The 13404-nt window shown below is 49.6% G+C and overlaps 1 protein-coding gene across 7 annotated transcripts in view; it reads left to right on the top strand.

The window, feature by feature from the left end:
* COL16A1 (collagen type XVI alpha 1 chain) overlaps positions 1-13404 on the top strand; it is an 85546-nt gene that overhangs the window by 66542 nt on the left and 5600 nt on the right. For all 7 annotated transcript variants that reach the window (XM_069068051.1, XM_069068049.1, XM_069068050.1 and 4 more), the window contains 11 exons: positions 3455-3526; positions 3661-3714; positions 4419-4463; positions 4703-4747; positions 5122-5175; positions 6007-6060; positions 7211-7261; positions 8001-8090; positions 12060-12095; positions 12476-12520; positions 12863-13051. In XM_069068051.1, coding sequence (XP_068924152.1) covers positions 3455-3526; positions 3661-3714; positions 4419-4463; positions 4703-4747; positions 5122-5175; positions 6007-6060; positions 7211-7261; positions 8001-8090; positions 12060-12095; positions 12476-12520; positions 12863-13051 — 735 coding nt within the window. The remainder of the gene's footprint in view (positions 1-3454; positions 3527-3660; positions 3715-4418; positions 4464-4702; positions 4748-5121; positions 5176-6006; positions 6061-7210; positions 7262-8000; positions 8091-12059; positions 12096-12475; positions 12521-12862; positions 13052-13404) is intronic.

The following is a 13404-nucleotide window of genomic DNA, read 5'->3' as shown; positions in this document are numbered from 1 at the left end:
AGAGAGAGAGAGAGAGAGAGAGAGAGAGAGAGAGAGAGAGAGAGAGAAGAAGGAGGAAGGGAGAGAGAGAAGAAAGACAGAGGAGAGAGAAGAAGGGAGGGGAGGGAGGAGAGAAGAGAGATTGGGAAGGAGGAAAGAAGGGGAAAGGGAAGGAGAGAGGAGAATGGGAAGAAGGGAGAGAGAGTAAGAAGCAAAAGACTGGCTAAAACGAATAGAGAGTGCGGGGCAGGGATGCTTTTCTCTCTTCTCCGTTGTCCCTCCCCGCCTGTCAGCACAGAACCCTGACCCACCCAGAGCATAAAGCTTTAAAGGCAGCCAAGCAGCTGGCTGCCTCGTCTTTCTCCCTTCAGCTCCCCCTTCCCAGAGAATAAGCACGCTGCCTTGTCGCTTCCACACTGTTTCATCTCCTCCTCCTGCAGCAACACGTTCTGCCCTGGGGGTCCCCTCCTCCCTCCCCCCCTTTTTAGACCTTGCCCTGGACTAGGAGGAGGAGACACACGTTGAGACCTGCTGAGAAGAGCCTGTCTGTAATAGGGAATGAGCTGGGCTGGTGGCCCCTTTTGCCTCCCTGGCTCCCTACTATAATCAGGCGAGTTTAGCTGAGAAGCCCAAGCAGCTGCTGTCTGCCCCTGGGTAGACCACAGTACGGAGGAGGGAGCACTGATATTTCTAAAGTTATACTGCCCCCTCTCAGCTAGTGCGGGCATTGCAATGCCTACCGGTGCAGGCACAGAGGGAGTGCCCTAGACAGACACTTAAGGGACCTTGGAATGTAAAAGACAGGATTCCAGAGCTGGAAAGAGCCTTAAAATAGAGACGTTGTCAGAGCTGGGAGGGACCTTGGAGAGCATCCAGTCACAAAAGCTCAGATTTGGAAGTGAGCTCAGAGGCCCATTAATCCAGCCTATACCTGACAAAGAACCTCTCTTCTCTACCATTTCCCACTTCCACTCCAGGAAGAGGCAGCCCTCCTGCCCCAAGGCTGCCAATTCCACTTAATGACCCCTCTGAATGTTAGGAAATAACCTTGAGCCCAAGCCTGTACCTTGTGCCCCTTGCTCCCCTTCTGCTCTCTGGGCCTATGGCCCCACCACAGGCCTTCTCTTCAGGCTCTGAATCCCTGGTTCCTTCAGCTGACCCTGGTTGGGTGCCATGCTCGGTCCCCTCTTCTTCCTGGCTACCCGCCTCTGGACTCACTTCAGTGACTTGGTGTCCTTCCTGGATCGTGGCCCACAGAACTGAACGTGGCATTCCGGGGTGGGGTCTTACCATGCCAGAGTCTAGCAGAACTGGGCCTCTCTTAATGAGGCCTGGGGTTGCATTCCTTGTTCCAGCTGCCATGTGACTTTACTGACAATTCATTAACACCCCCAGGTCTCTGTAAGATGAATGTTATCTAGCCACGCCTTCCCTCATCCTGCACTCTGCAAGTAATTGTTTTTTAATCCAAGTATAAGACTTTCATTAACCTTTATCAAATTTCATCTTGTTAGATTTGACCCAGTGTTATTCTTGCCTGTTGGGATTTTTTTTGGATCTTGACTCTTTTCCTATGCAGTACGTTAGCTCTGTGTCACTGGCCAAGTTGATAAGCTCCCCACCTATGTTTAATAGCATAGGGCCAAGGACATAGCCCTGGGGTGCTGTTAGAAGCCTCCCCCTGATCCCATATTGGCTTGTTCATTGCTATTCTTTGTGTCTGGTCACAGTCATTCACTAGTTCCAACTCACCTGGTTGTACTGTCATCTAGTCCATATGCCTTCTTCTTATCTACAAAGCTATCATGAGAGACTGTCAAATGCCTTGCTGAAATATTGGTATACAGTGTTTATAGTATTCCCTTATCTGCCAATCTAGAAATCCCATCAGGAAAGTAAACAAGGGTCATCTGGCCCGACTCTGTGAAGCCATGCTGACCTGTGCCAATCACCACTGTCCTTTCCAGATGCTCATGAACTGTCCCTTTCATAATAAGTTCTAGGATTTTGACAGGAATTTGAGTTAAGCTAACACGTAGTTCTCAAACTCTATTCCTCCTCCCTTTTTTTTGCAAATCAAAATAGCATTTGCTCTTCTCCAGGCCTGTGGGCACCTCTCCCGTTGTCAGCCATCTTTCAGAGTTTACTAACAATGATTAAGCAATGCTGTTTGCTAACTCGGTACTGTGAGGAGTGCTTTTTCTCAAACATTGAAGGTAACTGTCTTACCATTTCCTCATTTATCTTAGGTCTCAACTTTCTTTTAACTATGTTTCGCCTATTCTTCTCATTACCATGATCATTTTGCAAGAGAGAAAACAAAAGCAAAACAAGTGTTGAGTATTTCTTCCCTCTCTCTGCCATTATTACTGTCCCTCCCACCTATCCCTAGAAACAACGCGATCCTGGGAGTTTTCTCCTTCCCCCAACATAGCTTTAAAAAAAATAGAGAGAGCTCATTCTGTTGTACTTGGGATTCATCACTAACTTCAACTCATTCCAGACTTTGGTGTTCTAGATACCAGTTCAACAGGATCATAATGCTTGATGTTATCAGTTACCTGTTCTTGCTTCTATTTTCTATTATCTTTAAAATAGCTGAGTTGGTTAATGAATTCCCTTTGTATACACATCATTTCCATTTGTACTTCAGAAGTTCATTCTTGAGAACTTTCTCTGCCTCTTGGGTTGACTTCTGCTGACTTTTTAGGCCTCCAGACAATACTGATTCTTTCTTTGAACCATTAAAATCTGCTTTACTAAATCTAGGGTATGAGTCCAGACCATTCTCTGTTTTCTTCTATCACCAATTCCCAGAAGATTGCCCCAATGCTTTCTTCAACAGCCAGTTAGTTCCCCACAATTGGTCAGAATCAAGTTCAGAATAGTTTTCTTCATTGCTTCCTCAACCTTTTGAAGAATATTTCCATTAATCCACACCCCTACTTTTACAGATGACAAATTAAGGCTCAGAGAAGGAAAGTGACTTGTCTGAGTCACAGATGACCTTGGGAGCTGCTTCATTTGCTTGCATGATGAAGGAGGGACATCCTAGGGGAAGGCAGGAGAGAAGGAGAGGAGTCTGAGCAAAAGCTCATGGAGGCAGGGTGGAAGACTAGAAGGAGAGTTGGGTTTGCAATCAGGAGATCTAAGCTGGAGTCCCAGTTCTCTTATGTCACTAGCTGTGTGAACTTAGGTAAATCTTTGGTCCTCAGTTTCCTCATCTGTCAAATGGGGATAAAAATGTTTACAATATCTTCCTCACAGGGTTGTGTTGAGAAAAGACAAGACTGTTAACTATAAAATACTATGGAAATGTGAGTAGTTATTACCCATTATCTAGAATGAGGGTGGAGAACCCTGGTTTCCAGTAGTCAGAGACCACACACACTGCTCCTGAGCCAGCCCCTCCTTAGTCCCCCCCCCACCCCAGGGGTAAGTAGGCTCTATTGACTCTAGAGGGGGGTTTTTGCAGGGAAGTGAAGGAATTCGAGGACCATCAGGCATGCCGGGCCCTCCAGGACCTCCCGGACCCCCTGGCATACAGGTAAGGGCCTCACATGCCCCAGGATACATGGGGGAAGGGAGCAGAAGGGCCAGGGAAGCTTCATTCCCTGGGGTCCTAATCCAGTCACTGTCCTAAGTACATGGAACATTTCACTTCTTCTCTCTACTTTTCAGGGTCCTGCCGGCCTCGAGGGGCTAGATGGGAAGGATGGGAAGCCTGGTTCGAGGGTAAGATGGTGGGATCAAGGTACCTGGGGAGGTTTTGTAGTCAGACTTCTTCCCTCATTCCAGCCCCCACAGAGAAAGCCTTCAAACCCCTCCCCAACATCTTGGGATTCAGTCAAGTTGAGAATCCCTCGCCCTCTATCAAAGCCACAGGCTTCAGAGCCTCTTTCTCTTTGCTGATCTTCTCCTGGGTGAGTGATTTGGATGTTCTCAGGCACCTGGAAGGTTCTGTTCCTCTGAGGTCTGTTGGTACCCACAGAAACCAGGACAAGAAGCAAAATGAACGACTGCCCAAGTTCCCCAAGAAACCAGGCAGTAAGGCTGGATGAGCTCAGGCAGTGAGCCTCAAAGGCCTGGAACAAGCCCCTTCTCCTTGTCTCATTTGACTGGGCTTCCATCGAGAATTGGGAAGTGGGATGGAATCCTAAACCAGCAACTTCGAGGGACCTCAATGTTAACCTAGTCCAGCTGCCTCCTTTACAGATGGGGAAACTGGAGCCCTGCCAGGAGAAGACGTTGGGCCTGAGTGCAGGGGGTGGCAAAGCCAGTCCTTTGATTCCTTGTCTAGGCTCAAGCCACTCTCCATGAATCTCTTATCCAAGAGTCCATGTTCCCTTTATCTAGGAGTATGGGGGAGGGGTGACCTTGGCCCCAGTGACCATGGCCAAGCAGCCCTTTGTCCTGAGGCTCTTGTTATCTTTCCTTAGGGGGACCCTGGCCCTCCTGGACCCCCAGGACTCATGGGACTCCCGGTAAGTTGAACTGTAAGATCAAGTCAGGCCACTTAGATATAATGAGCCAACCCTGCCCAAGGAGGCTCATGGATAGGGCTGACGACCTCTATCCAAAGACTTCTCAAGGATAGAGCTTGTTCTTAGGGCTTGGGCTTTCTGTGCCACAAGATGTGATCTGGAATTTGTATTTTAATGGAAGAGCAGACATAAGAGAGTCTTCACCTTACTTGAGAATGACCTCTATCTCTTTCTCCCAGGGCTTCAAGGGGAAAACAGGACATCCAGGCCTCCCTGGACCTAAGGTAAGGAGGGGGGGGTCTCTTTTCCTCTCAGGGCCCTTTTTGCTCTTCCTGGAAACCTAGCACTGTCCAGGGATGGTGGCCTGACTCTGGATAGCAGAGGTGCCAGCCACCCCAAGGATGCCCATAGTCAAATTTAGGCATTCTAGAAGATGTCTCGGCCTCCCTTCCTTCCCCCCTGCCCAAGTGTGGCTTTAAGGCTTGGCCTACTCCCAGCTGCTTCCCTCACTGGCCTGAGCCTACAGGAATCCTTTTCTGGAGCAGAGCAGGTGTCCATCGAGCTCCAGTGGGGACTGACCATTGCCAGCGACGTGTGGCTTCTGAGGGGAGCCCATGACAAACAGGCCTGGGGCCTCAGCTGCTCTTTCCTCTTCCAGGGTGACTGTGGTAAACCAGGCCCTCCTGGCAGCAGTGGACGGCCGGGAGCTGAGGTAAGGCCTGGCTCTGTTGTGGTAACTTGTTGAATGCCGACATTCTCAGGAGGCACTGAGTGTGTTCAACCCTCCAAGGCCAAGGCAGCAATTTCCCAGACCTGGAGCCCTTTGCTTCCAGGCTTCCAGTGGCCTGGGGGCTCTGCTGCTGTCTGAGCTCAGCAGCTTCCTGAGTCTCCTTCATCCATAGGCATCAGGGGCAGGACTCTCTTACTCTCTGCTCCCCCATATATATTAGCATGGGGCGCTGGTAAGAGTGTTGCATGGGAAGAGTCAGAAGACACGAATTCCTGTTCTCTCTCGGATCTTGGCAAAGTCCCTTTCTTGGCAAAGGTCTCTGGGCCTTAGTTTCTCGTCTGTGAAATTAGGAGATTTGGTCAGTAATCCCTAAAGTCTCTTCTGCTTCTGAAATCCTATCATTTGAAATCTCCCCACAGATCACAAGGGACAGCTTGCCATCTGTGGCACTCTAGAACCCCCTGGGCTCCTTCCCTGTCTCGCTGGGAGGAGATTCCCTGGGGCCATTGGAACATGTACCTGATTCTAGGGCATTAACCTCTCACTGTGACTGCTTTCCACGGGGTAGCCTGCTGTGATATGGCCACATTTGCTTATCTAGCTGCATAGAGATGGCCATCCTGCTTTGAAGCAATATTCCACCTTACCCAATCTCTCCTTTTTTGTGAAATCATCTGGTCCATCACTGGTTTCCAGAAGTCTTACCTCTAAAAGTTGGACTCAGAATTTGCCGGGTCTCCTGCACACATAACCCTGCTGTAGTCAGTAGAAGAAATCAACTGTTCTGTTTCTTCCTTTTCCCATGTCCTATAGGGTGATCCTGGCCCCATGGGCCCTCAGGGAAGACCTGGCCCACCTGGCCATGTGGTGAGTTGAAACTGGACTGCTACTATCAGAGAGAAGCCCTAGCTAGCTTTAAGGAGGGGAGAGAGAGTCCGTACCCTAGAGCAGAGACAGAGGAAGATGGCAGCACAAGCCCCAGGTCTGATGGTTCCAAGGCAGTTAATAGTCAGTAAAAGAACCTCATCTTCTCTTCCTTATCCTCCCCCAAGGGGACAAGCTCCCATCGGCAGAGAAGGTAAGGGCCCCTTCACTAATGGTGACCACAAGATAGGCACTCAGGAAGCTTGTGTTAGTGTGGATGAGGGCACAGTGCTCTGAGTTCAGTGCAAAGGCATTTACTGATTTCTGCTATTTTTCTGTGTGGAATGGGTGGGCAGTACCTGGGTGAATAACATTCAGTTCCTGTTCTCTGGAAGCTCAGACACCAATAGACATTCCAAAAAGTCCAAATCCTCTAGCCATGGGGTGGAAAGGCTGAGGTGGAGGCCCCTCTCGTCCCCCCACAACGCCTTCTCAGGGCTGGGCTCTCTCACTGGAACCTCATAATTCAGACTCAGTGGTGAAGGCCCCATAGAGCATGACCAAGTCCTTCCACCAATCTTGACATACTTCCCGTTGAGTCAAGGCAACTCAGAGAATGTTTATTGAGCATTTATTATGTGCCAGGCACAGAAAGACAGACAGTCCTTGTCTCACTGATGGAGAGAGACAGCACATAAAAGGAAGCTGGAAAAAGATGGGGGCCAGAATGTGAATGTCCTGTGGATGTGAGTCTGCAGCAGTGCAGCCTGAAAGGGGGTGAAGGCATTGTTAATTAGCCTGGGGCACCTCCTTAAATCTGGGAGGAACCAGCTAATCAGAGGGAGAGGCCATGGGGGCTGAAGGCACTTCCAGTGTGGCAAGTCATTTGGGACTGGAGTGAGATGGCAGCAGAGTGGCCTAGGAGAGAGCCCAAGCCCGATTCTGACCCAGCATGCTTCCCAGGAAGACAATGAGGATGAAGTCCCAGACTATAAGGAATGGGGAAGAAGATTGTTTTTAAGCTTTAGGTATATTAGATATCATTTTCATTATTGTCAGTGCCCCCCTCTCCATTGCTGGGCCATGCAGAGTTCCCCTGAGTCTTCCCAGCTGGTCTTTTCCATCCCTTCATTCTTTCTCTTTCCCCACCTAGGGTCCCCCTGGATCTCCCGGCCAGCCTGGGCCTGCTGGGATCAGTGGAATCGTAAGTACCAATTACTCTTGTTCATTTTCCCTCCCAATAGGCCTGCCTAACTCAGCTGTGAGTGGAAGAAAGAAAAAACCTTTTGTCCCCATTCCACACCATCTGGTGTCAGCCCCTACTACACCTCGTTCCCCAACACACACTCAATCATATTCATTCTCTCTCTCTCTCTCTCTCTCTCTCTCTCTCTCTCTCTTTCTCTCTCTCACACACACACAATCACATTCACACACACACAAAATCACATTCACACACAATCACATTCACACACACACACTGTCTCTCACACACACACAATCACATTCACACACACACTCAGTCACATTCACACACAGTCTCTCTCACACACACAATCACATTCACAAACACACACACACTCAATCACATTCACTCTCTCTTTCTCACACACACAATCACATTCACACACACACTCAGTCACATTCACACACAGTCTCTCTCACACACACAATCACATTCACAAACACACACACTCAATCACATTCACTCTCTCTCACACACACACACACACACACACACACACACACACACACACACACACAAACTGCCTGAGAGAAAATGAAGAGGAGGAATGTAGAGCCCTGCACCATCTCACTGTAGAGAGTAGATACCAAGTGGGAGGAGTGGAGATAGGTCTCATAGCCACCCTGAACTATTGATAGACTTCTCTCTCCCTTCTTCTCCTTGTCTCTCTTCTGCATCTTCCCCTTCTGTTCTCCAGGGACTGAAAGGAGATCGGGGAGCCCCAGGAGAAAGGGGTCTCGCAGGCCTTCCAGGTGAACCTGGGGCACCTGGGCACCCTGGACCCACAGTAAGTACCTGGCTGGGGAAGCCCACATGGCTGCTTGGAGGTAAGGGTCGAGTCCATCTCTCTCTCAACACCCAGGCGTGGTTGTTTAGGCTGGGGCACCTCCTTAAATAGGAGCTTCTGGGAGGAACCTGCTAATCAGAGGGAAAGGCCATGGGGGCTGAAGGCACTTCCAGTGTGGGAAGTCATTTGGGCCTCGAGTGAGATGGCAGCAGAGTGAGTTCTGCCAACAGCTATTACTAGAACAAGGGAAGCTGGACAGGGCCCTTGCTGTCAGGGATCTCGAGGCTTCACGGGCATCTAGAACTCATACACAATAACTGGTTGCATCTACATAAGTCATAGTAAAAGCAAAAATACAAAGTTAGAGGCAGTGTGGAGTTGGGGAGGGAGTGATAAAACTCCTCCACCAGGGTTCAGACCCCAGGCATCATCCCAGCCATGTAAGAGCAACAAGTCATTCCACTGGCCTCAGTGCCCAAGTTTGGTGCTCCTGCCTTATAGGTCTGTTGTGAGGAAAGGCCTTCACAGACTGTAAAACCTGGAAGTAACTAATGCCAACCTATGATCCTCACTGCTGTGCCTGGTGGGCAGGCCACTCGGCACAGGGAGGCCATCTTTCCTTTGTTCCTGGGCAGCTCCCATTCTAAGGGAGAGAACATTCTCTTGACGTGTCTAGCTGTTTCCAGTTGTGGAAAACCTTCAAGGACACAGTAAACCATGACCCAGAACTTCACATGGGGTGTCACAACAGGTCCCTGGGCTGCATAATAATAGTATTTTTCCTAGCCTCAAGCCCACTGGGATTTCTTGGTACTTTCAATACCGTCAGAAAGACAGTAGTGGTTCTATGAACCTTTAGAATTAGGAAGCTAGGACACAGTGCCCCAGAAAACAGTGGGGCCTGTGCCGGATGCTCTGGACGGCAGCCTGGTATGTGAAGGAGCCACCAAACCATTGGTCTGTCTGTCAAGGAGCATTTATTAAATGTCTGCTCTGTGTCTGACCCTGTGCTAAATGGTGGGAATACTAAGATAGGCAGAAAACCCAGTCCTTGCCCTCAAGGAGCTCACATGTTAGAGACACATAGATGACTATACATGCAAGACACAGACATTGTAAATAGGAGGTAATTTCAGAAGGAAGGCTCTCACAAGGGTGGAGGGACCAGGAAAGGATACCTGCAGAAGGCAGGATTTGAGCTAAGTTGTGAAGGAGGCCAGGAATCTGAGGTGAGAAGGGAGACTGTTCCAGGCGCAGGGAGCAGCTGGTAAAAAGGCATGGAATTGGATGTGTCTCCCAGGGGTAGATCTTCCCTGGGGCAGGGGCTGGGCAGGGTATAGGACTACTGTGCCCACTCATTCCCCTGCAGGCCCAATATCCCCCACTGTCAGTGAATGGACCCACACATCCTGCGATCCCCCATCCCAGTAGGACCACACCAATGGGGTATGGGGAGCTGACAGGAAGATGGTGTTGGGTGTGACCGTCACGGGGCAGGGTTTCTGCCTTGGCAAACGAGTCAGACTCACAAAGTGGGCAGTAACCCTCTCCCTAAACAGGTGACTATCCAAACTTTGTTTAAATTCCTCCTGTATAGTATAGTGCCCTGTCTCCTAAGGCAGCCAGCTCCATCTTGGAAAAGCTCTTTAGTTAGGAATTTTTTTTCTTCTATTAAGTTGCAATGCCTCCCTAAAATCTTTCTACTTTGCTCCAGTTTTGGCTTTCTAGAGCCAAACAGAACAAAGAATTTCCAAATAACACCTCTTGAGATATTTGCAAGCTGATCAGTCATCTGAAGGTTTCCCCAGACTAAATCTCCCCAGTCCCACTGACAGATCTTTATATGGTGAGGTTGCTATGCCTTTTGTCACCCTCCTCTGAACATATTTGTCATTGTCCTCTCTAAAATGGGGCACCTGGAACCAAACACAGTTATTCAATTCCGTTCTAACCAGGGCAGAAGAAACTCTTTTCCCTTGTTTGGGGCAATTGATAAACATTCAACAAGAACTTACTATGTGCTGATCATCATAGTCAGTGTTGAAAATACAAGACAAAAATTATATCTCCTCTGGGGAGAGGTGTAGACAAGTAGGAATGTCCAGATCTATGCAGAGATTCTGAAAGGGGAAGGTTTTGGCATTGAGAGGGCTAGAAAGGCCCTCCTTTGGAGGGCAGTGTTTGAACTGAGACTTGAAGGAAGCCAGGGAACTGCAGAGGCAGAGGGGAGAGAGAGTGCTCTAGGCCCAGGGGAACCACAGCAGAGAAGGCAGATGGAGGGGGTCATACACGAGGAACGGTGAGTGGGGCCTCTAAGGCTGGATCGGAGAAGGAGCAGAGGGGGAGGAATATGGAAGAAGACTGGACAAATAGGAAAGGGGCCAGCCCTTTCAATGACAAATGGAGGAGCTGATATTTGAGCTCAGGGGCCATAGGGAACCACCAGCGTTTATCAAGTGGGAGGCTACCTGGTTAGACCCATGCGGCAGATAAATCACTTTCACTCTACCTCCCAGCTTTACATCATGTGCAAATGTAATAAGACATCACCTTTGACAGGAAGTCAGTGTGCTATCCTGGCAAGAACATGGGCCTGGGAGTCAGGAGGGTGGGGTTCAGGTCCTGGCTCTAGTCCTTAAAAAGCTTGTGACTGTGGCTAAGTCACTTTCCCTCTCAAAGCATTAGTTTTTTCATCTGTAAACAGGGACAATAATACATGCATAATCTAGCACAAAGGCTTGTTGTGAAGAAAGCAATAGATAGATGCAATCCAGTATTAAGGAGTCACAGAATCTGAGTTTGAATCCTGGCATACTAGCTCAGTGTCCCTGGACAAGTCACTTCACTGGGTGGGTCTCGGTTTCCCTCATCTGGAAAATCAGAGGGGATGGAGTAGACCACTAGGGCCCCTTCCAGCTCGAAATCTATTATCCTAAGACTCTTTAGACCTCTCTGGCCCTCGGTTTCCCCATCCATAAAAATGGACCATGATGTTATGATCCTAATAATCAATACCTGGTAAAGTCATTCCTAGAGAGGCAGCTGGAGCAGATGGGATAGAGAGTTGGCCTGTGAGGTTGGCAAAAAGGAGAGATACCTGCGTTCAGGCCCACCCCTGACACGCACTGACTCTGTGACCCTGAGCAAGTCACTTAACCATTTAGCAAGCTAGGCAATTCTCTAAGCCTGTACATTTCATAGAAGGTGTCAGCATGTATTGGTAGCAGGCATTTCCTCATCCAGGAAAGAGTGCCTGTACCAAGGAAATCTCAGATCCAGTCTCCATCCCTATCTCTGAGGAAAACCATAAAAGTCTGAGTTGTGGTGGTGGTTATTATTTGTCCCGACCCATGATTGCATTGAACTCTCAGGGAGGAAATACCTTTGACTGCTGCAAGGTGGTCACTTCTGCAGTTCACATGTAGCCTTAGAGAATTGCCCAGGAGGACAAGAAGTTAAATGACCTTCCCAGGGTCATACAGCCAGTAGGTGTGAGAGATGGGATTTGGACCCAGGTCTTCCTGACTCAGACGCCTCTGTGTCATGTGCTTGCTCGTGCTCCCTCTCTCTCTCCCTCTGGGGAAAAAAATGAGGAGGGATTATTTATTATAATAATAATGATTAATGTGATTTGCTTTTGATCATTGATAACAAACTGAGCAGAGGAAAACCAGAGTCAGGTGGTCATTCTTTCCTTTGAGGGTGCAGTGGTGGGCCTCAAGCCCTCCTCAGTAGAACTCAGAGTTTTTGACTTAACTGAGCCATCCTGGGTGAGCCGAAAGCCAGAGATCTTGTTATAGGGTCTTTGTCCCAGGCTTACTTAGGAAGCGTGCAGGGGCCCAAACTCTTCCTCAAGGCTGTGGGCAGGTGAAAGGGCAAGGAGTGCGCTGGGGCTGCCCAGAGCAAGGCCGAGTCAGGACGGTTCCACGCCGCAGCTCTTTACTCTCTGTTTCCTCTTGTCATGCTCAGGGTGAGCCTGGCGCCGATGGAGCGACTGGCAAGGAGGTAGGGTATAATGAAGGCTCCTGCTCGCTTCCCTGGGCCAACGTGCATGCTTCTCACTTATCCCCTCTCTTCTCTCTCCTCTTGCTCAGCCTCCCTCTTCTGTGCCACATATCCCCAGCACCCTGCCAATATACTCAGACCACAGCTCCTGTCTGCAGCCATTTCTTGGATTCCAGACTCAGCTTTCATTTTCTCATCTAGGTCTTCAAACTCTGAGCTGAGGAGAAGGTCCTCTCCTTTCTCCACAGACCTAGACCATAGTCTGCAATGGTGTCGGGCCATGGGCTGCTTAGAGCCCTCTGTGTCCCTGCATAGCCTCCCCCCACGATAGCCTGTTTTGTCTCCTGTGATATCGACTTCTGATTTTTGCTTTCTTCTAGGGACCTCCTGGAAAACCAGGACCCTATGGCCTTGTTGGCCCAAAGGTAGGCTCAAACAAACCCCTTCTGGCCTCTGTTCTGAGGGGAAGAGCAATCCTTAGGCACCCATAGTCTGGGCAACATATTTGGACTAGGAGGAGAGCTGAGGTGTCAGAACCTCTGGGTATAAGACACTGGACAGACTTGGGCACGGTTCATTGTCATTACTGGCAGCCACAGAGTGGCCAGAGGATGACCAAGAGACAAGAGACAAAGGCCTCAGAAAAACCACAGGCCAGGCCGTCCTCAACTGAGTCCCACTTGGAGGATACATACTGACCTGGGCTTGGAAGGGACACAGGAATTCCTCAGCTTTACTACTGGCAAATAACTTCCTCTCCTCTATAGGGTGACCCTGGATCTGCAGGACAGAAAGGCGACCCTGGAGAGAAAGGGAGAGCTGGCATGCCAGGAGGACCTGGCAAGAGCGGCTCCATGGGCCCTGCTGGGCCACCAGGGCCTTCTGGTGAGAGAGGCCACCCAGGTTCTCCGGGGCCTGCTGGGTCCCCAGGGATGCCAGGACTGCCTGGAACAATGGTAAGGAGGAAGGAGGGCTGACACATGGAGGATGGGGTCACTTAGAAAGGTAGGGGTTGTGGCATGGAAGCCCTTGTGAGCTCTTCTGGACTTTGTCTAGAGAAAGAAGATAGAGAAGCAAGGAGAAGAGCTTGCATCCCAGAGAAATGGTCATCTTCTCTGGAAAGCAGCATTCTATGTAGAAAGAGGTCTGAAGTGAGCGGTCTCTGTCTCTCCCTCTCTGTCTCACTCTCTGTCTCTGTCTCTGTCTCTCTGTCTGTCTCTGTCTCTCTGTCTCTGTCTCTGTCTCTCTCTGTCTCTGTCTCTGTCTCTGTCTCTGTCTCTCTCTCTCTCTGTCTCTCTCTCTCTCTGTC

This window comes from Petaurus breviceps, unplaced genomic scaffold (assembly GCF_028583685.1).
Source record: "Petaurus breviceps papuanus isolate PSGF00001 unplaced genomic scaffold, PetGlider_PUasm1.0 90760, whole genome shotgun sequence".
Lineage (NCBI taxonomy): Eukaryota > Metazoa > Chordata > Mammalia > Diprotodontia > Petauridae > Petaurus > Petaurus breviceps.
Note: the sequence above shows the minus strand (reverse complement) of the source record. Positions and strands in the feature narration are given on the sequence as shown.